This window comes from Trachypithecus francoisi, unplaced genomic scaffold (genome assembly GCF_009764315.1).
Source record: "Trachypithecus francoisi isolate TF-2019V2 unplaced genomic scaffold, Tfra_2.0 Lachesis_group4, whole genome shotgun sequence".
NCBI classification, from domain to species: domain Eukaryota; kingdom Metazoa; phylum Chordata; class Mammalia; order Primates; family Cercopithecidae; genus Trachypithecus; species Trachypithecus francoisi.
Window position 1 is genome coordinate 103290003 of NW_022681469.1, and position 23650 is coordinate 103313652.

Here is a 23650-nt window from a genome sequence, read left to right on the forward strand (position 1 = left end):
CCGATGGTTTATAATGGTGGGCCACTCATGTCCAGGGCAGGGGGCTGAGCAAGCAGCTCCCTTTTTCTCCAGCCCAGCACCTGAGTGTGACCCAGCCTGACACTGGAAGTATCTGGTCTATCGGGACACATGTGGTTGGTTCTTCCCCTTACAGCATTCAAAGACCAGGACATTGTATAAAACAAGAGACACCTGCAGAAAAGGGGTTCCAGTACCCATATTGTTGAACAGAAACCTCCCCTCTGCAGCCAACGCCACTTCCAGGGAGCTCAGGAAAGAGGCAAGGAGGGCAGCAGGTCAGCCCCTGCGGGAGGCAGAGGCCAAGAGAGGAGATCCTTCCAGTTTTCCAATCTGTGTCCCTTGCTTCCTACATTAGAAGATCTAAGGTGAGTTCTCTTTAGCCAAGAAAGTCAGAAATGAACCTCCTGGGATGTGAGTAACTTTGCCAGAAAGGAGAGTTCTGCCCACAACAGGGAGACTGGGCCCAGCCCTTCTCCAGCTCTGAGTTCTACGGCACAGGCTAAGGGGGAAGTTTGGCAAGCCCAGGAGAGCAAAGGAGCTCACTTCTGTCCCACAGCTGATGCCAAACTGTCCCTTCTTCCAGCAAATCTGTCTCAGGCAACCTCCTTTTAAGTCCCTCTGAACACTTCTTTCAGAAAGTCTGAATGTCCCAGGGAAATCACCACTGTGGCCAAGTTCCTTCCCCTCCTGGGGCCTCATTTCCTGTCTGCTTTGCTCACATCAGGATGGTGGGAAGAGGAAAGGGAAGCTGCTTTGAAAAACAATTTTTAAAAAAAAAAGTGTTCTAGAAGGAAAAGCGGTTTCCTTTCTTTTATTTTCACTCTTTCTTTTTTTCCTTTTTATAACACAGTGTGGGCTCAGAAAAACATAAACCCTTTTGTTCAGAACTATTCTGTGAATTTGCCACTGTATTGTTCTGACAGAAATCTCCGGAAGATGGAGTGCTCTTGAGATTGTCAAAACCCCGCAGTGATTGCGCCTACTTCACTAGGCTGATTTGCCCCAGTAACTGCACAGGAACACAAAACTTTCAGGCAGCTTTCCCAAAGGGGTGCCCGTCCCGGGATCAGCCCATCAGCATCACCTGGAAGACTGGTGAGACAAGCACATTCTCAGGCCCCACCCCAGGCGGAATGAATTACAGACTGCCAGGAGCCTGTGTTTAACAAGCGCGCAAAGTAACTGCAAAGCATGGTTAAAGTTTGAGAGCCACTGTTCTACATGTCGGAGTTCAGAAACAGTCAAGGATCATCCAATCCAAGAGTTCTTTATTTGAAGTCCACAAAGGGACTCTAAGACATCTGTGTCTCCCCTGAAATTCTACACATGATGTTCTGCCTGTGTGCTTTTCCATGAAGATAATCTGTACCTTTATCAGAGAAAAAAGTCGTCACCTGCCAAAGATCACACAGCCACAGAGGAGGAGAGCCCAGCCTGGGATGGGGTTCTCAAAGCTCACACATCAGCAGATGCCCTCCCTCCAGCCAGTCCATGGTCAACCCCAGCCTAACCCCTTACCTGAGAGATCTAAGGAGTTACTGTCACCCAAATCAGACTCGCCTGAAAAATACAGACATAGGCATGTATCAAAATGCCTGGCTTACAGTTAGCTACTGTTTACTCTCCACCCCCGAAGACTCAGGCTACCCCTGGTCTACAGGAAATAGGGGATGGGGTCCTAGCCAAGAGGCAACATCACACACTGCAGCCGCGCACCTTCCTCACATACTGCACCTTCTAATACCACTCTCCCTTGCTTTGCATTTCTGTGATGTTCAGGATGGTCCAGGACTCAGTTCTCCACTACCACAGGTAATGGCAATGGGTACTGCCAGGAGGATGGAAGGGCCTCCAGAGTGGAGAGGAATGGGAGAAAATGAAAAGGGATGGTTCGGCCTTTTCAAAAAATGGGCAAAAAACAGCAAAGTGGGTCCAGGGCTTGGGGTTTCCTTTTTGGTGCTCAATCCTCCACCTCAGCCTCCAAAACTGCTCTTCATCAAAGGGAATCTGGAAGACTTCATCTTCAGACAGTTTTTCCTCTCTTCCTACTCTTTATTCCCATTTCCACCCTTTTCTTATGCCAAAACCCCTACTTGCAATGAGACCCCTTTCCACCCCACCCCACCCCCTCAAAACTCCTTTCCCAAGGTCCAGCTGACATGCCACCTCTTCCTGGAAGCCTCCCCTGACTTCTTCACTATTCTGCCTGCATGCTGCATCATTCGCTCTTCTGTTCTGTTGCTCACTGTGCATTCCGGCTTCTTAGCTGTCAGGGATGTCAGTATCTGCATGGACTGATGCACATGTTCAGGTCTGTGCATATGCACATACATGCACCTGCACTCATGTGTGAGCTTGTTTCTTAGCACCTCCATTGGTGAGTCCCATCCTCCCAAACAAGCCTGTGAGAGACCTGAGGTCGTGCCTGTGTTGTGCATCTTCCTGTGCCCCACCTCCCACTTCCAGAATGGCCAAGGTCAGGGAGAGGGAAGGGAGGAAAGAGGAAAGAACCTGATCCCCAGTGAGCCTCTTACTCTACCCCCACCCCAATCCCAGCAGCCAGAGCCTGAGATCTCCTGAGGCTGGGCTCCTGCTGGATGGACAGAAAGACAGCGGTCTGTCCTCACCAAGGTTCCTCTTACCAATGGTTTCGGTCTCCCAGACTGAAACAGAGAGAAAGAGAGAGAGAAAAGTCAGAGGTGAGCAACGAGGTGAGAAAAGTCAGAGGCTGCTCTCCTTGGGTCTTGCTGATCACTTCCTCCTCCTTCCCAACCCCAAACATTAAAGAGGGCTCTGGGGGACCCACAAGGCATGAGGACTATAAGCTGGGGACATTGGAGACCCACAGAACAGAAACGAGCTGAAGCATTTGAGAGGACGAGGGAGATTAGTGCTGCCACATGTCCAATCTCTCCAATATCCTACACAGTCATAGTCATCACAACAGGCTACCTGGGAACTGAGAAGAAACAGAGGAATCCCATTCTCTCCCTGCAAAGTATTCAAGGCAAGTCTCACCGATCAAGCTTTGTGAACAGAGGTGCTAAAAGGCCCTGCCTTAATGAACCATTAAGAATCAGGTGTAAATAACACCTTCATTGTGCCACTGCCAGAGGAAGGAGAGAGTGTGGAAGAAAGTTTACCTTAAGAAAATCTTTTTTACTATTGATTCATTTTGCCTTTTGTTGCTAAGAAGAAGGAGTCTGGCATGGAATCTGACCCAGAGTAGATGTTCAATAAACAAACTTTAAAGAAATGACAGAATGAAAGAAATACATGAATGAAGGAAGTGATTAAGTTGGCTTCTACAGGAATGAATTGGAAATCAGGCTGAATCACTCACTGGCTGCCACCACGCCTGACAGCCCTCCAGTCCCACGGTATCTCTCACTCCAGCGCTTCCGCTGCCTGTATCCTCTTTCAAAATTCACTCTGGCCTGCTCAGGTCACACCCAATCCCCAAGCCCTCAGATGGGAGAGTTCAATGCCACCCTCCTCCTGGGCCAGCCGGTGGTCTGGAGGTGGAGGTATTGCTGCAGGGTGCAGCGCATCTAAACAAACCTTGGGGTGGGAGCCAGAGACAGGGGCCTGGGACCCCCAACACATGCCACTGTTTTCTCTGCCACCTCCTGCAAGCCCCTCCCCCTCCAGGGCAGAGTCGATTATTGGAATTGAGGTTCGACAGCAAATTAGCAAATTTGCCTTTTGCCTCTCAGAGAGGACAGGGGACTGCAACAGGTAGGACTCAGTGCTGGAGTGGAGCCTGGAAACTTGCCTCTTCTAGAAGGACATCAGCCTAAGCCTTAGGCTGGAAAAGAAGAACCCTAAGGCCAGGTCGCATGGCCACACACAACTCGGACCCCTCTGATACCCTAGGGAGCCCCCGCCCATGGCTTCATACCCAGGAGGTGGCTCAGTAAGTCACCTGGCTGGAGCCAGCCCCACCAGCTCTCTCTGCCCAGCCCCAACTCAGTACCTTCAGCTGGCCACCCTGCCTCCTGTGACACTCACAGGGATCAGGTAGAAGGCCCGTGGGGGAGTTCACAGGTCCCAGCCGAAAGGCAGGAACCGTTCTGGAAGAGCCCAAGGGACCCATATCCAAAGAAGCCATCTGCATCTACCCCTTCCCCTCAGACACCCCCTGCAATGGAGATGGGGCTACTGGGGCTTCTGCCTGTAGGTAGAGCATTGCCTTCTCTCCCCTGCCCTCGCCCTACATCCCACCTGTGCACAGAGCTCGGCCACTCTGCCCACCTCGTGGGCTCCTCTATCTTTTTGGTGGCCCCTGGATATCTCCACAGCACTTCAGTGCCCCCCAGAGACCTCAAACACAGACACGTCCCAAACCCAGGTCTGCAGGACACTGCAGCCGCCCAGCCTTCCCTCTCAGGGAGGCACCATCGCACACCCACGCCTCCAAACCCACGTTCACGAGTCACAGACAGCACTGTGACACTGTTCCCTGTGTGTGGCACCCTTTCCCCAGGCAGCCCAAGACCCAGCTCCTCCCAACTTGAGCCCATGTAACTGCCTGAGGGCAGCTAGGGCCCAGAAAATGCTCTGCTGAGCAAACGTGAGTGTGCACCGGCCCCACTGGGCCTTGTGCCAGCATCTAAGTGGCTCTGAATGTGGACGTGGGTGTCTTGTGTCCAGCTGCCTTCCCCACGCGTCTCATTCTGCCTGAGGGGGGTGTCTACATGCGCGTCTCTCTCCATGCCTCCCACTGGGCGCTGAGGATCTGTGGCTGTGGGAGGATGGTGACAATAATCCCAGCTAACATTTACTACTGCACATTCAAAACGCGCCAAGTCCTGTGCTAAGTGGCGTCCACAGCATCGCTTCACGTTACCCTCACAGACGCACCTGGGAGGGGGCCACCCGGCCACATACCCAACTGACAGACAGGGGCTGGGCTGGAGGGTGAGTGACAGCCGGCATGGATCCCACGCGTGAGGATACAGCCTTGCTCTCATCCACAACCATGGTCCCCACATGTACCTGTGTCCCCGTGTGTGCACGTGTCTCTGGTTTCATCCCCCACACCACATGTGAGCTTGGGAGCAGGGACTGTCTGCCTACAGGGTGGCCTCCCTGCCCTTGGTGCTTGCCTGGGGCCGAGTTTGGGGAGCAGGCTAAGCCAGCGTGGCCTAAAGAGACTGAGATAAACCCACCTCGGTCTGGGTTGAAGATTCGGAAGAGTTCAGGGCAGCTGACCAGGACCATCTCACCCACATGGGCAGGCTTCCAACACGTGATGTTGTCCCACATCCCAGGACAGCCTGTGGGTAAGACAGCCATGGTGAGAGGGGCTAGCCACACACACCCATACACACATATCACACACACCAACATACACAGCACACACACCACAGACACCACACACAGCAACCTACATGCTACACACACAACACGCACACCAACAAACACACATCACACATATACCACACCACAGACACCGTGCACATCACACACACACTACACATACATCACAGACACCACACAGCAACACACATCACACATATACAACACATATCACACACATGCCACATACACCACACACACATCACACACGCATCACACACACCACATACACACACCAACCACTCACACATGCACCACACACATCACACACACCACACACATATATCATACACACCACACACACATACACCACATTCACACCCACACACATTACACACATCACACACACATACAACACACACACATCACACATGCACCACACAATTACACATACCACACAGAGATCACACATACACCACATATACCACATATACTACACACACACACATCCTATACACACCACACACATGCACCACACACACCACACACATATCACACATATACACCACACACACATCACACACAACACACATCACATACTCACCACACATGCCATACACATACACATCACACACACCACACACATCACACACACCATACACATGTATGCACATACCACACACATCACACATGAATGTGCACACATGCACCACACCCACACACACCACACACACACACACACCACACACACATCACACAGGTACACACCCACACCCACACTTATATATACACACACTGAGGTGTGCTCCATGGCTTACAAGCCAGGCCCTTGCAGGGGACCGGAAGTGGTTTAGCAGAGGGAAGGCAAGGCCTACAGTCTGAGGGAAGGCTGAGTCCTGTACTGGGAACATCCCTCAAACATGAATGGAGACACAAGGCACTTCAGGAGCTCCTGGGTAGGGAAGGAGGGAGCCGTCACCCGTTTTCATACTGCCCCACACCCCCGAAGCCCCACAGCCTCACAGCTGCACAACCTCACAGGATTGTGGGGAGGGGAGACACACCAGGCCAGGGCTGGATCCCTAGGAATGAGATGCTGAGATGCAGGGGTCTCTGCAGCAGCCTCTCCCACATGCCCCACCCTAGCCCCTCCTCAGCCACCACTGAGGGGTCCTACTTCAGACCCACCCCCTCAGCAAGGCCCCCCACCCACCCTAGGGGGAGGGGCAGGAACAGGCTGGTCTAAGGCTGCTGCTCCACTCCCCCCACCTACCCCCAAGGCAGGCCCAGCAGGGGACACAAATTCATCAGCTGGAGAAGAGGGGAAAGCCAGCCAGGCAGAAGCCTGCACGCGCCAAGCCAGAATTGTGAAAGGACTCGTAACCAGAAGAGGTGGAGGCAGGCACTGCTGCAGAGGCCCCCACAGCATCTCCAGGCTGATGGAGAGGAAGGGACAGGCCAACTGAGAGGTGTTTAGGAATCCCCAAGATTTGGTGCCTCACTGGACATGAACTGCGAGGAAGAGGAAACTGTCAAGCTTGATGACCAGATTTTCAGGTCTAGGGGACTCAGTGGCTCCTCTGACCCCTTTCCCCCCATGCCTGCCTCTCCTTCCAGCTCTGCCAGCCTCTGTAGAGTTCCCTGCACTGCCTGACGCCACCTCTTCCTGCTCCATCCCTGCTTCTCTGGCTCTGTCCTCCCACAATGCTGAAACACCTCTCACCAAGGTCACCACAGACCTCTTCGCTGCCAAATCCAAGGAACAATTTCAGCCTTTACTGGGTCCCCCCCACAGCCCTGACTGAATGCAGGTGCTGGTAGCTGCCCTGCCTTTGGTTGCCCACCCTGCCCACCTTGGATGAGCTCACCCTGCTCATGGATGTTACAGAATTGTATGTGGACAACTCCCAGTCCTCTGTGGGGTAGAGCCCACAGCTGGTTGCCTGCTGGACACCCCCATCTTGAAGAACCAAAGATGATTCAAACACTGCAGTCCAAGACTCAGTGCAGCATCTCCTACCCAAAGCTGATTGCCTGTTCCAGCCCCAGCTGGAAACTTGGGAGTCACCCCACTTCATCTCCTTCCCTTTAGTGCTCCTGATCAAGCCCTTGCTGGTTTTACCTTGAAACCTTGTGCAATCCATGCCCCACTCTCTATTCCTTCACCCTACTCAGTGAAGGAGCTCAGGACCCCTCACTGAGACCACAGGTACACAAACCCCATACAGCTATGACCACAAGCTTTTCAAAATGAATATCTGGCCATGTCACAAGCCCCCCACCAACAATCCCATGCTTTCTGGGCTCTTAGCACCCTCAATCCTTAACATGGTACTTACAACCCTACCACTCACTTTTCCTTCCAGCCTGTGGGTAGTGGTTGAGGCCATGGGATGAGACAGCTCACTTTGGGAAGGGCCGTAAAGTGAGAAGAGCATGGAGGAGGGAACCCTGGAGACCCCATATTTATGGAGTGGGCAGAGGAAGCACAGGTAGTGATGCAAGCAGGAGAGAGTGGCAGAGGTATGGTGGGGAGGCAGGAGTGTGGAGCGCCAGGCAGCAGAGGGAAGCTGCAGGAAAGCAGCCTGCAGCTGTTAGGGATTATAAAGGAAGGCTGTGGAGAAGGCTTCTGTGCCACGTCAGGGACAGCGAGTGACCGACAGCACCCGCCTCACAGGGCTGCTGTGACGATTAATGAGTTCACATGTGCAAAGCTGTCAGAACAGAGCCAGGCTCATTCAATGCCTCCTCACTGCCGTCAGAATCATTAATTTCATTATCCCAGTTAGGTGTCCCTGGGAACTACACCCCTGAGAGGCCTTCATAGGCAGGGAGGTGAAGCAGGGACCTGCAAGGTGAGATGGCCTGGGGCAGGGCCGCTGACAGGCCCAGAGGACTCCTGGGAAGGTGCTGGAAAGAGGAGGGGCTTGGAGCAGGCACCATGAGCTCACAGTCTCTGTTAGGGTCCGTGACGCTTGAGTGCTGTTTGGACCAGAAGGTATCCACAGCTTCTAGACGGAGAAAATCCTGTCTCTCAGAATTCACAGCCGGCTATTTTGGAGTTCGCACCCAGTCACATTGGCCCATAGCATCCTGCTCATGGAAAGACAGAGTTTGGGAGCCAGAGGTACCATAGAAAGCTCTGAGAAGAATAACCCAAGAAGGTAAAGACATTAAAGGCCAGATTAGGGGAGCCGGGTATCAGGTCTCATAGCAATAGGCCAGTCATCGATAATTCTTGTGTAACCGTTAGCAGAGGACATCTAGCCAGCATGTGCTTGGCTGTGACATCATGTCCTTGAAAGAGACCCAACAGCACATCTTTGGCTGCAGCAGCCCATGTTGACCGTGGAACGGCCGTAGAGCGTGGCTACGTCTGGCCCATGCCCCGGGAGCCCCAGCCAACAGATGTTCCCTTAATGGAGAACATTAGGCCCGGGCACAGCCAGCTGCTGCTACCAGCTGACACTGCCGAGGTCACAGGGCCACTTCAGAGAGAATGAGCAGGGTCATGAGGGTTGAGGTCAAGGAAGGCTGCAGAGGTTGGGCGGGTGGCACGAGGGGAGAAGGGGGCTCTCATTGGCAGCAGAACAGGGGATGCATTCTCTTAACTACTATTTACTGAGTACCTGCCTTGTGCCAGGGACCATCTATGCACCAGGGCCAGTAGTGGAGAAAAAGACAAAGCTGTAAAATTGACGTTTGAGGGCAGAGTGAGGGGAAAGGGCAGGTCTCTACTCAGCATTAGCACCGGAAGCCCTAAAACTTGAGTTCTGATCTCCTTCTGCCACAGGCTCACTTGTGACTCAGGCCAGTCACCACCCCCTCCACCATGATTCACGTTTCCTATGTGCACACGGACAACTGAGTGTCTCTGTGAACTCCCAGCTTTGAGTGACCAGAGCTCAAATCTGGAACAGAGATTCAGCCAGGACCTATTGGTGCCCAGAGGATAGTTGGGGCAGCTAAAGGTGCCTAAAGGGCATCTGCTAAAGTGTCCCACCCCAGCCCGGGGCCTGGGAGCTCTCAGGATATATCTGCCACAGCTCTCAAAGCCCTCCTGGCACCCCGTATGTCCCCAGCCTGGGCCCCCTCTAGAGTCCTGAAGACAATTTGTATAGTACCAGGGCAGGTGGGAAACCTAGAATGAGAGCTCAGGACCCCAGGACCCAAAGACAATGTCCCTGACCCTATCGAGAGCTCGAAAGCCTCCACTCAGCCCTCTAGCCTGCATTGCTGGGGTCTCAGGAGACTCACAGCTGCCTCCCTGGGGCTCCCTAGAATGCCCTGGTGCCCATTTCTCTTGCAGTTACCACCTCCCAGCCCAGCACAGATGGGAAGACCCAGCAGGCTCCCACCTCCTCTCGTCTTTTGAATGGAAGTTGCTCTGGCCTCAGCGGATTGGAGCTGAATCCTCCAAGCCCCTTTCCCTGGAGCATGGGAGGATGGGAGTTGGGCTCCTGAGACAGCCTTGGGTTTTTCTAACTAAAAACAGCAACTGATTTTCCTTCCACTCACACACAGTACGTCCAGCTTCTACAGACCCATATGTTCCACACTCCAGTCTCAACAAAGCTAAATTTTGTTGAGACTGGAAGATTTCAAGATGCCTTTTCTCCTTCTTCTCCCCCTCCTCCCCCTCCTCCTTTTATCTTTTTTTTCTCTTCCAACTTTCTTCTCCCTCTCTCTTTTAATTACTCATTTATTCAAGACATACTGAGTCAGATGATGCAGAGCAATACCAGAATGAATAGAAAGGGCCCAGTGTCTGCCTTCACAGAGCTCTTAGTCCAGTTGTATTAATAATTTTAGATTTTTATGCTAAATTTTTAGAGATGCCACTGGATGGTGTATTCATTCCCTACTGCTGCTGTAAGTGTGTAAGCAAACTTACTGTCTTAAAATGGCACAACTATCATCTTATATTCCTGCAGGTCAGAAGTCTGAAAAGGGTCTCATTGGGCTAAAATTAAGGTGTCAGCAGGGTTGCCTTTCATCTGGAGGTTCTAGGGGAGAATCCATTTCCTTGCCTTTTCCAGATTTAAGAGGCCACCCACATTCCTGGGCTCATGGCCCCTTCCTCCCTCTTTGAAACCAGCAGCTTTGCGTCCTCAAGTCTCTCTTCTTCTCTGATTCTCCTACCTCCATCTTTCACTTGTAAGGACCAATGTGATTATTCCGGGTCCACCCAAATAACCCAGGATAAAATTCTCAGTTCAAGATCCTTAATTCCCTCTGTAAAGTTCTTTTTGCTATGTAAAGTAACACATTCACAGGTTTCAGGGATTAGGATGATGTGGGCCTCTCAGGGCGGGGTGGGGAGCATTATTCAACCTACCACAGAGAGGCTTTAAGACAAGGAGTCACACTTGTATTTGGTTGTGTGGGGAAGATCATATAGTCCAATAGCAGAGATGCAAACACGGGGAGGCGTATTAGGACATGGCTGTAGTCTAGGGGTGAGATGAAACAGCTTGATTTGGAGCAATGGCAGCAGAGTTAGAGAGGAGTCCTGTGTGGGACAGAGTCAAGAGCAGAGCTGACAGGGCTTGGCAACACACGGGACCTAGCTGGCAAGTGTGCAAAAGACTATTAGTGCTCACCTACATCACATGACTGAGGGCACGCTGATGGTGAGAGGGTGGAAGTGTGGAACCCACCTCTAAAATATCCCTCACAAGCTTCCACAGCCTGCCTCTCTTCCTTCTCTGGACCACCCTTGAAGACCACATGTTAAGGGTAGCAGTGTTCCAAGATGGAAGAAACCTGGATCCCTGAATGACTGTGTGAAGTCGAGCTCCACCTCCTACCTCTGCTGACCACACTGGCCTATGATACATGCAAGCAAGAAATGTTACTGTGCTAAGTCTCTCAGATTTTAAGATTGATTTGTTACTGCTGCAGAGTCAAGGCCATCCTGACTAACACAGTACAAGGGAGAGAGGTACCAAGGATGTCACCCGGGTTTCTGGCTTCAGTGTCTAGATGAACAAGTAGATTGATGGGTGGGTGGGTGGGTGGGAGGATGGATGGATGGATGGATGGGTGGATGGATGGATGGATGGATCATTTACCACAGTGGAAAGGGCCAGGTGAGAAGCAGATGTTGGGGGAATTAGGCAAGTTGGAAAGCAAGAGCTTAGTCTGGGGTATGTTCAGTTTGAGATAGTGCTAAGAGCCAAGAGGAGACAGCTGTCAAAGTAGGCAGCTGGAGAAAAGTCTGGAGTCTAGAGAAGTAGCAACTGGAGAAGAGGGCAGGGAGCGGGCAGCACAGGGATGCTATTTAGGCCACGGACATGGATGGTTTGTCTAGTGAGAGAATAGAGATCAGGGAAGAAAAGAGGAGGGAACAGGCCTGGCCCCAACAGAAATGCCAGCATTTAGAAGAGGCCTTGGCAAAGAAGACTGAGGAAGAAAACCAGGACAGGCGAGGGACACAGCAGCCAGGAAAACATGTTTCAGGGAGGAGATGGCTGAGTGCAACCGAGGCCAAGTTTCCGTCCTCCCCTTCTTCCTCCAGAGGTTGAAAATCAGAACAGATCCTGTTCTCTGTGAGACCTCTCCACTCCTGACAACACTCCAAGCCTCGTGGCTCCATCTGTGTATAGGCCCCCACTGGGGGACATGGGGAGAGGAATGCAGGCCCGGGGGTGGATGGGGGAGTGCTGCATACACTTTCTGGAGCTGCTCCCACCTAAGACATTATAAAGTGCCCAGGAGTGGCAGTGAAGTGTGAGAGCAGGAGGGAAGGGATCCACTCAGGCAGGGTGACTGAGAGAGAACGCACGAGCTATTAGCTTTTGTCTGGAACAAAATAAGGAGCTAATCCTGGGTTGTCATGGTGATGATTTTGTCCAGTTCTACAGTGTTCAAAACTCCATAGAGCAGGGCACCAAAGAGACTCAGACAAAGCCGTGGTCCTTCCTTTGAGAAGCCACCTGAGGATGCCCAGGTATTGTTAGAACAAGGTCCCCATTTTAGCATGCAATCCAGGGTAAAAACAATTCAATTTACCAAAATTTACTTTACAGCCAATGTTTCTGTTCCATAAAATGAGGACCCCGCTGTGAGCTGAGTGCTGGGGGTGGCATAGGACTAAAGATGCTGCCATCCCCTTTGGAAGTCCGTGGTTTTCAAAGTATGGACCGCAGACCAGCAACACCACCTGGGAACTTGCTGGAAATGCAGATGCTCAGGCCCCATCCAGCTCTACTGAATCAGAAACTCTTGGGGTGGCCCCAGCAATCTGTTTTAACAGAAGATCTGATATTCAAGTTTGAGAATGACCAGACTTCAGGAAAACACAAGTTTGGATAGAAGTGAAACCCTCTGTCAGACAGGGAATAAGTTCCTCAGCATGAGGGTCCCTGCAGACACCACCCTTTCCTCAAGCTTGAGGCCTGTTGAGTCTCAGAGCAGCTGAGAGGCCCAGACAAGAAGCTCCTCCTGCTCTAAGGATGGGGAAGCCTCGGCCCAGCTCTGATGTGCTTCCCTCCTCTTGGCCTCTCCCCTCTAGTGAAGGCAGAAAGGACTGGTTCAAGGCACTTGGTGCCCTGGAGAGGCCTCTGAGACCAGGTCAGAATAGCAATGAGCAGGCCTTTCCATCCTCCCTCCAAGCCTGCTCTCTGCTGCTCCTGCTATGGCCACCACAGGCCTCCTCTTCCTTCTCCACCAGAGTGTGGGGACCCCCATTGAGGACCACACTGACCAACCCTGCTTAGATGCAAGGAAGGTTTCTGGGCTGATGAAAATCTGCAGCCCTGCAAAGAAGAGATGCTGGCTGGTCTCATCCTGGGCAGGCAGACTGCAAAGTAAACAGAGCTGAGGGCTGTGTGGCCTGGGGATGCCAATTCCCAGGTACAGGTGTTCTTTGTCCCTCCCTTCTGGCCACGAGAGCACTGCGGGAGAAAGGGCACTTCCTGTCTGAGATAACAGACCTGGGTCCCATCTCAGAGCCGGCTCTGCCTCCAGTGTGGTTGGCCAATGACCATCACCTCTGGCCTCAGCCTCCGTGGGCATCACATAATAGAGCCAATTTGGTATTGGCTCAAATTCCATTAGCATTTGGGGGTTTGGAACCAGGGACAAAACGACTAACTATGTCTCCAAAGCCCCTCCTCTCCTCAATAAACACCTTTAAAACATGACAAGGATTTTGCAAACAATGCAAGGCAGGCTGCAAACTTGCTTTCACTCCCTATGGCCATCTCTCTGGGCTCTATTTTTCACTCCCATTAAGCTGCCTGCTACCGTGGGTGCCTCCCCTCAGCATCATCCTACGTTCTCTTTGGAGTGGAGGTCCCAAGACCAGTGAGGAGCAGGGGCTTGAAGGAAACAAGTGCCTTCCTGGAGCCCCCTGGAGCCCCCCAGCCACACACACACAGTGCCACAGACATAATTCAACTAAGATCAGGACTCTTGTTCCAATTGACTCATATTACTAGATTTAAAAGATTGTGGGAGACACACAAAATATATAGAAGTATGTTAAAACTCTATAAAAGACACTGTTGTGAATTTACACTCACAGGCATTGGAACAAGCTGTCAGGTTTCCTTTTTCAAGTGTGTTTCAAGGACATCAGCTGAACTTTGGCCAGCATTCTGTGCATGGTGTGTGTGCTTGGGGACCACCCGGGCAGGGAAGGCACAGGAAAGAGATGCAGCAGGAGGGCTGGCATGGATTAATAACACAACACATAGATGTCGATTCTTTGGTACACTCAGATTTGACTCGGCTAGTAGTGAGCTCCCCAGCTTGGCTTATCTGGGCCCTGAGGGGCTACTCTCTGCCTGAGATCACTTGAGTACCCCGGTGGATGCTGTGCTCTGGCCAGTGGTTCTCAGACCTGGATACACTTTAGAGTCACCTGGAGGCTTTTAACACAGATCTGCATGGAGTCCTCCTGACCCAAACGCTGAGGACTTTGGTCTGGAGAGGGGCCTGGACATCAGCATCTTTAAATGCTCCTGGGGGCTCTACAGTGCTGCAGGTGTGATGACAGGACTGGAGGCCCATCTTTCACAAGTGTGTTTAATTTGGAGCCAAGAAGCCCAGCTCCAGTCAGGGCGCCCCTAAGAGCAGGCCAGAGGTTCTTAAGGTGCAATGGGGGAAAAGTAAGGCTTTCCCTGGTGAGTGACAGCAAGGTCAACGCTCTCCCTGAACTTGAGGTCCCCTTGAGGGGAGTCCTCCAACCTCAGCCTGCAGGGCAAGCTCTTCAGACCACAACCCCAAAGTGAGCGGGATGGACGCTGCTTCTCAGGACAGCTTCCCCAGGGGCCTCTCCTCATCCTGGCCTGCCCCTCTCCTTCCCAAGCAAGTCATTAGAGGCCGAGACCTCATTCTATCCTGGGCCTCAGAAACACAAACACCCTTTGGCCTTTTCAAAGCTAAGAAAAGGGCAGACCTCGAGCACATTTCAGGGCCCCTCTCTCCCAAGGCCTCTTTCCAGCCTCACTGCAACTGCCTCTGCTATATGACCTTTCACCCTGGCAAGGGGAAAGCTGAGGGCCAGAGCGTCTCCTCACTCCTCTTCTGAGCAGCAGTGCAGCCCAGGGGCGAAGGCATGGACTCCAGAACCATCCACATGCACACCTTGGCTCCATCTTCCCAGCTGAGGGGTTTACTAGGTAAGAGACAAGCAACCTAACCTCTCTGTGTCTAAGCAGCCTCATGTGTTAAATGGGGGTAAAACTCTACCCAGCCCATAGGCTGGTGAGGGTTAAATGAGTTATTGAGCGTGAGCACGTGCACGTGTGTGTGTGTGCGCGCGCTCGCGCACATGCGTGCATGTCTGAGAGAGAGAGAGACAGAGAACCCAGTGCCCGCCTTGAAGTGCTGGCTGTTACAGTGCTCACCCGCCTTACTCACTGCTCCCCTTCCACCCTTCTCCAGCTGAATGCTTCTCTCCACCTTCCCGTACTCTCCATCTGCCCTCTGAAGCCCAGATCTGGTCCCTAACCTCTCCCCTGCTCTACCAGAGAGCCTTCCAGGATTGTTCCAAGTGGCACTGACCTGCTTCCTAGAGATGTCTCTCTACTCCCCAGAAGAAGTGGGATCTAGCAGAAGGTGGGAGCCCTGGAGACCCCCAACACTCCAAGATGACAGCTCCTAATAACTACAGTGTCTTAGTTAAGCGCTTAGCAAATGCCATATGCTGTCCTTAGCACTTCTCACAGGCTTTTATCACTTAATGCAATAATCCCATGTGGTAGGTATTATTTTTCCTCCATTTTTCAGACATGAAAATTAAGGTATTAAGGGCCCTTCAAAGATCCCACGGCTGGTGCTGGGGCTGGGAGGGTACTGGGACCCAGAGGGTGTCACTCTTCAGAGGTGGTGCATCCCAGAAGTTGAGGGTACAGGCTGCCTGAGGGCGAGTTCCACCTCTGCCTCTTAATGGACTATGTCCTTAAGCAAAGTACCTCCTTGTGCCTCAGTTCCCTTATCTATAAAATAGGGGTCATAATAGAACCACTCCCATCCCCCAGCCGCTGCGGTGGTAGAATGACGTGCTGGCACAGAGCCTGGCACACAGGAAGTCTGTAGAGGGCCTGGCTATTAACATGATCCACTCCACCCCACTCATTTTAAAAGAAGATCTTGAGGCCCAGAGCAGGAAAGGGCCATGGAGTTGGTGGTCCAGCTGGGCCTTTAGTCTTTTCCTCTTCCCCACCTAATGGCTGCCCTTTGCTTCTGCTTAATTAGCTCAGCCCCACCCCATGATTCAAGGAAGGGGACGAGTAGGGAGAGATGAGGGACCCTCTCCTTTAGGCAGACTGTGAGAGGGTGCAGCCTCCTCTCCCATCTGGACAGGGTTAAAGGAGAGCTATTCACTCACCTCTTGGAGAATCCTTCACACCCTGACCTCCTGTGACCAGCCCTGACTCACAAGGTCCCTGAAGGCGGACAAGTGGAGCCCCTGGGGCAGTTGCAGAGATACCAGCTCAGTGGGAGCCGGTCACTGCTTTCCCCTACCTTCAACTCCAGTGGAGATGGACATGAAATACACAATAGCTGCTCCCTGGGCCCTCAGCCATGCCCCCTCGACAGCCCAACCCATCTGCTCCAGTTCTGAGTTCCAAATACAGGAGGTTACTCACTACTGCCGAAAACACCAGGCTCCTGCCTCTTGTGGATTCCTCAGCCTACCGTGTTCACCCATTCGTCTATCCTTCAATTCTCCACTGCCTTCAAATGCCTACCTATCCCTTGGGCCTAGCTCAAGGGTTCTCAACACCAGCTTCTCATTAGAATCGCCTGGGGAGCTTTTAAAAACTATGGTGACTATGACGGACTCAGGCTTCTGATTTAATTGGTTTGGATTGTGGCTGGAGTACATTTTTCTGAAAGTTCCCCAGTGATTCTGATGTGCAGCCAGGTTTGAGAAGCAAGGATCTAGTTTCAATATATGAATCCTTCCCACAGAGAACTTATCTCTTCCTCTCCTGAGCACACCTGCAGGTGAGACCTGCTCCCCAGCACTGGCCTGGCCCCTCCAGGGATGCTGTATGTCCAGCCTGGCATCCATCTCCCTTGTCTCTGCCGCGACATTCCTGTGGACAGGCCTGTCTTGCCCTCTCAGCCCAGAGTTCAACAAGCAGGTGTGCAATTAAACTGCACACAGCTTACACCGAGGTCCCTGTCCCACCCCAGCCCCTGCCTCTATTCTTCCCTCCTGGATGCTTTTATTGCTCAACCCCAAATGTATCCAAGACATGTGATGCAGGAGCAATGGCCCTGGGTTGGGAGCAGGACACCTGGGTTCCAGACCCACCTCAGCCTGATCCTCCATGTGATCCACACCATCCCTGCCCTCAGGGCTCGGCAGTCCCACCTTCCAAACAGAGACTTGGACCAGATATTCTTGGGGTATTATTTGAGTCTCCTCCAACAGTGTGCCCTTCTGGGCCCCCTGCCTCAGTTTCCCTCACTGGTGGGGCTCCAAATCCCCATTCAGCCTTTGTTAGGGCTGAGCAAGAGCTCAGCTGGAGGCAAAGGCCAGCACAGCCCAGAGTAGCTCCCTCACCAGTTAATGTTCACTGAGAAGCAACTGGCCGGGGAGCTCCATCCAGTGGGACCATTCCATTTAACTGGGCTGCGGATTAATCAAGTGCTTAAACAGATGGTGCTCAGAGGATCCAGAAGGAAAAATGAATCCCTCCGGCCTGAGCAGAGAGTCCTACCCTTAGGCAGCATGGAGCCAGTCCTCCAACGATTGAGGCACAAGTGAGGCTGGAGAGGCCTCTGTGATGCCCCCTCCCCCAAATCCCCAACTTCCCCTGAGGCCAAGATTCGAAGGCACCTTTGCTGTGTGAGCCTTAGCTTCCCATCTGCACAATGGGGAGTTAGGATGAGAGGGGTTCGATGGGGCCACTGGTTCTCACCAGGGATCGTGTCACTCCCTTGGGACATTTGAAATCTTGGGAGGCATTTTGTGGCTGTCATTGGGATCGGGGTATTATGGGCATTTAGAGGGAGAGGCTAAGAACGCTCAATGTCCTGCAACGTGTGCTTCCTCCAGCGCAGGGAAGCAGGACCCTCCTCAAATGCAGTCCCAGGAGAAGCATTGTACCCAAGTCTTCAAGACCTGCAGTTCCTGCTGCTGCTTTCTTCTCTGACTTCTGATGCAATGGGCAGAGGAGATTGGAAAGGACCCCACATTTCCTGCCCTGGGTTGACCAAGTGCTCTACAGCTCAGCCATAGGCAACAGCTGTGTCTCTGCTGCCACCAGGCCCATTCTGCCGCTAACAAGCTCTTGACAGCCACTGCCCAGCCCAGGCACCAAAGCTATCCTAGCCCCTGTGGGAGAGAAGGCGGCCATGTCCAGTTACCCAGAACAGCTGTGAAGCATCCAGGCCACACGAACCTTGAGGACGGCAGCCCCAGCATCATTGCCCAGAGCAGATCCAGAACATCAGTATTCCGAAGGGTTTTCTGAAGGCCCCAGAAACCCATACCCTTGACCACTCTCTGCTAAGTGGGCCTGAGAACAGGAAAACAGTTCTGAAAGCTGGCACTGGGGACGTGGCAGGCTCCCTACTGCCCCGCTCACCTGGAGAGGAATCATTGAAGCCCATCAGCTCATTGGTCCTCTGGATCTTCTCCAGGCACATGGCTTGCTCCTTCTTGAAGATGCAGTCAGAATGCATGGCAGGGGCCTGTAGGAGAACACAGGATGTACGGTGGGAGCGGGTAGGAAGGCCGCCTGTAGGCTCTCCTACCAAAGCCCCAGGGGCAGTGTCCTGGAGAGAGTGGGGAGTAGAAGCAGAGAGGAGAGTGACAAGAGATGTCAGGGCCAGCAGGGGCCCTGACATTCACCTTGAGAGATACCATGAGGGCTCTTCTCAGTCACCAGCTCAATGTGTGGCTTTGGACAGGTCCCACTCCCTCCTGGGCTCTCAGTTTCCACATCTTATAACAATATTAGCAAGCGCATACAGCACTTCACTCTGTGCATGCATTATTCTGAGTGTCATATGTGTGCATGTGTATGGATCTGGAGAGTACTATGCAGTACTATTTTTATCATTTTCCATTTTACAGATGTGGAAACTTAAGTACAGAGATGTTAAGTCACTTGCTCAAAGTCATGTGGCTCAGTAGACTGAAAAGCCAGGATTCCAACCCAGGAGGTCTGACTCCAGCAGCCACGAGGCTACTACTGCAGTTTAAAGGAGAAAACAAGTGGTAGGGGAGAAGTCAGGCTGAGAAAGCTCATTGTCTCTTTCCTCCAGGGGCTCAGGAAGAAGGTGCCCCCAGCAGCTGCAGGATAAGGAGCAGTGGTGCCATTTAGTGGGGACTACTCACCATCCTTATTTACAGAAGGAGAAACTGGGGCTCAGAAAGGTTAAGAAACTCCAGCCCAAAGTTACACCGCTGGTTAATAGCAGATATAGGCTTCAAGTTCAGGACCAAGTAACTTCACAGTCTATGCACTGCTATTATGACAGCTGCTTCCAAATGCTGTCGCTTTAACACAAGACCCCAGGGCAGGGATGGTTCCCAGGGGGGTGTCAGCAAGTATGGAGGCAGTCACAAGGCATTTGAGTTGCCAAGGGCCATGTTTGGGGACACAGTCCAATCCCTACTATTCACAGATGTGCAGGCAGTTTTCAGGGAAAGGGACAGGCTTGTCTGTGGCCACACAGTGAGTCAGGGCAGAGGCAGGACTGGTACCCAGAGTTCTGAGGACAGCCTCACCCACTGCTATTCTGAACTCTTAGGTAGAGTGGTGGGACCAATACCTGGGAGTCCTCCTCTGCCCACTCCCCATCCCCACCTTTGCTCAGGGAGAGACCTGAGCAGGGGGCAGCCTTCTGAGTTCTGTCCTGGCAGGGCATTGTGGGATGGTGATGAGAAAATCGAAAAAACCTTCTGCAGCCCTGACCAGGGTTCCTGCATTCAGCTGAGCAGGTTGTGTACTGTGCAACTCTAAAGGTTGCCACACATTACCATCATAAAGATTTGTAAATTTTGTAATCATTTCTAGTCAAATCAGTACAGGGTCTTGAGGAAGGCATGTCTTTTCTGATTCACACAAAGGCACTGGGTGGCCCAGTGGTGGTGCTGGCAGAAATACCAGCCAGATGAATAGCTGAGCTGAGGGCACACATAAAACATGGATTCTCTGGAGTGGGGGTTCAGGTGAGCCTGGGGCTCCCAGAGAGACGTTCCTGGGCCCTTACCATAGGCAGCAGGAGGAGAGCAGCCAGGGAAACCTGCACGACACAAGCCATGACACTTCTTGGCCAGCACCACTGGCCTCCCGCTGACAGCAGCTGTGGGTCAGCCCCAACGTGTCTCTGGGCTAGAGAGGAAGGAAAGATGTGAATCCTGTGAGCCCAGTGCAGTGGCAGGGGGCGAGACCACCTCCCTTCCTTATTCCCCCAGCTCCCTGCAGCAGAGCTTTCAGCCTCCAAGGATAACCCCACCTCCCTGCCTGCATCCGTCTTGCTTTTTCTTCTTCTGCCCTGCAAACATGTGCTAGGCACTCAATCTGGGCTAGGTGCTGGGATACTATGGGTACACACTGGCTCAGCTCCACCAGTCTCCTGGCATGCTCTGGAATGACTTTCTCCTTGGCAACAGAGGGATTGCCTCCCCAAATCTTTGCATTTTCCCCCTCCTCCACAGTGACAAAGCTTTCGCTGGCACATGCATGCTCACCTAGAGATGATATTTCCTGGTATCTCTAGACTGGAGGTGTGGGCACATGATGAAGTTATTAGCACTTATGGAATGTGGGTGGCAGCCTGTGGCCACATCTGCACCCTCTGTGCATGAGGTCCTAGCATGATCTCTGCTCTTGCTCTTTAACCCTTCCCAAATGACAAACCCGACTTTGACAGTGTGGACGTGAACAGGATCTGAGGGGGGTAGGGAGCAACGCTGTGAGAGGAGGCAGGACCACCAAGTGACCTTGTGGAACCCAGCCACCCAGCCTGCCTGGAGGCCCACCTAGCTCCAGACTGTTACACCAGCAGGAAACCACCTTCTAGCTAATTACCCCCTTAAAGGGCCTCTTTGTTCCAGCTGCCTGGCCTGGTTCCCTAACAATTACACCCTCTTTTTGCCCTACCTCACTCTACTTCATCTTCGGGATAAAGCCTTAAACCATGACACGGAAAATACAGTGACAGCTGAAGCATGTGCTCAAGCCTCAGAGCTGCAGGAGCTCCAAGGGGGCAGGTCTGCAAGGACTGGGGCCACTGGTGGGGACCAAACAGATAGGTTACAGGGAGTTGAAAAAGGAGGCTGCAAGAGCCCAGCATGCTCCCGGGGGAATAGTACACTCTGCTTCTAAAACTGATCATTACGACATACACCCTACAACACAGCAATTCTGCATCTGATAAATATTTGCACTTGGACGAAAAGAAGCACATGCAAGCACATTCGCCACCGCATCCTTTAAAATAGCATCAACAATAAAAAATAGGACAGCAAAGCATCCATCAACAGGCACTGCTAAATAGGCTCCAGTAGAGCTGTGCAATGCTTATGGTTATTTAAAAATTATTATTACTATTAAATTATTATAAAAGAGATTGAATAGGCCCATATCAGGGCACGGCTAACCCACAGGTGCCTGGCCCAGGAGGCCATGGGGGGCCTGAGTAAATCCTTCATGTGTATCCCAACCATTAGTCCTTGCACACCCCCCACCAGCGGGCAGAGCTGCTGCACCGCAGGGGCCTTTGTGTCCCTCACTCTCTGCCTAACCACTTCCCCTCCCTCTCTCCTTGCCTCCCACAGGGCCTCTCCAAGCTCAAGCTGGAGATAAGCAGGCATCCAAAAAGTGGAAATAAAACCAGCTGCAGGAAGGCTCAAAAAGAGGGAGCCCCCATCTCCCCATATTATGCACCAGGGCTCACTCAGAGATGCGGAGGGAGGCCTCACATATCCCCAAGAGATGCTCCAAGAAGCCTGGAGACCATGGCAACACTGGCCCAGCCTCTTCCTGTGGGTCAGGGAAGACAGGGCAGGCTGGGGAAGCACTGGTCTCAGCAGTCCTGGGCACCCTGAGGCACCATCTCTACCAGGCACTCAGGCTTCGGTCTCTGTACCAGCTCCCAGGGCTTGCCAGGCCCCTGGTGGCCACAGGCTACCTCTGGTGTGACCTAGCACTAGTGGCCCCCAAAGGGCTTGGTCACTTCTACCAGCCCTGGGGAACCCAAGGCTCTGCCTGCAAAGAGACAACCCTCCTGACTTGCCTGGCTGCGAGGGAGGAGTGTCTGGCACCAGTGACCCTCGGCAGAGGCTGGAGGCCATCTCTCTAGGCCAGCAGAGTGTTGTGGGGAGATCCTGCAAGGCAGAGAGCCTCCAAGATCAGGGGTTGATTCCCTGCACCTTCCACAACCTCAGGCCACAAAGGTGAAAACAGAGCTCCTTGCTCTCAGCAACACCTTGAGATGGCAGCAGCACTACCCCTGTTAAGACTGGGCTGCCCCCTAGCGGATACTCACTGCTTCCCCAGCAAAGGCCTAACCTCCGACCCCAGTATGAAACCTGAGCTGCCCACTAGAGTCATCTGAGCTTTCCAAAACTACCCCTGCCCAAATGAATCAGAAGCACTCAGCTGTGGTTCGGGCAGCAGTGGTGTTTAAAGTTCTCCAGGTGATGCTCGTGTATAGTTAGGATTATAAAGCCTCTATTTTAACCTTTATTAGAACCCAGGGAGCTGGCACAGAGGAAACCAGGATTTTGAACAGCTCTGGTGGGGTGGGGGAGCAGGTGGCAGCAAGCAGACAGTGAGTTTGTGTTTTGAGGACTGGTGGATTTCTGATTCTGTTTCTCTCTCTTTCACACACACACACACAGAAACAGGTCCACAGAGATGATCATAAAGACATGTCAACCCTATAGAGACAAAGAGACGTTTATCCCCAGGGCCACCACTTGAAGATATCAATATAAACTCCCATGATGGGATACACAAGGTAGAGATTCTTTCAGAGACCAACAGGTAACCACACACACACACACACACACACACACACACTCCTTCGCAGACACATAGAGGACCACACACAGAAAGAAGATATGTGCAGATGCAAGCACACGGCAATTCAGATGTCACATATCAGACTGTAGATATACAGAACAATTCACGCTGACACACACTCAGCAAAGGCCTTCAGCTATAGAGAGGCAATAAGATATATTCGGATTCAGATATGGGTGCAGGTGTAGGCACGACACACACATACACACGTGTGTACATGCATGCACACATGCAGGGATGCCCAGACTTGCAGGGGCCTCGCCCGTGCTGTGGGAAAGGCAGCTCCTCAGCTATAGCTGCAGTGGACTGCAGACAAGCTCCAGCAGAGGCCCTAGCCCCGACCCACCCCCAGCCCTCTGCTTCATCACCAGGCTGTTTACCAGGAAACAGGTGTGCCCCGAGAACAGGTGTGACCCAGGGTAAGGGAGCTGGGGCACTCTCACTAGGGCGCCTCCTCTGGAACTAGACCCAGGGTTCTTGATTCCCACGGTTACCTTCTCTTGGTCCCCACACCCATTACAGTCCACCCACTGCCCAACTGGACACAGATGCCCCTGCCAGCAAAGAGCAGGAGAGAGAGAACCTGGGAGCTCCCAGGACTTGACTCGGCTGGGGACCTCAGGGATCACCTCCCACAGCCTCTCCCCTCTCTGGGTGGTAATCCTTTCAGGCACTTCTGCCCCCACTGCAACGCTGCACTGCCCCCCGCTGAACAACGCTCAGAGTTTACAGACTTAGGCCGCCTGCCCCAAACCAAGTGCTTCTCTGCAGTGTCCCTCTGAGATGGGCCCCCTCACTTGTTGGCCACCCCAGCCCTGCCA

The 23650-nt window shown here is 52.6% G+C and overlaps 1 protein-coding gene across 4 annotated transcripts in view; it reads right to left on the bottom strand.

Moving 5' to 3' along the window:
- Positions 1–23650, bottom strand: part of ADCYAP1R1 (ADCYAP receptor type I) — a 64934-nt gene that overhangs the window by 33938 nt on the left and 7346 nt on the right. For all 4 annotated transcript variants that reach the window (XM_033193280.1, XM_033193284.1, XM_033193281.1 and 1 more), the window contains exons 2-6: positions 20011–20132; positions 18378–18483; positions 5193–5300; positions 2664–2684; positions 1540–1581 (exon numbers count right to left, since the gene is read on the bottom strand). In XM_033193280.1, coding sequence (XP_033049171.1) covers positions 1540–1581; positions 2664–2684; positions 5193–5300; positions 18378–18483; positions 20011–20061 — 328 coding nt within the window. In that variant the 5' untranslated portion in view covers positions 20062–20132. The remainder of the gene's footprint in view (positions 1–1539; positions 1582–2663; positions 2685–5192; positions 5301–18377; positions 18484–20010; positions 20133–23650) is intronic.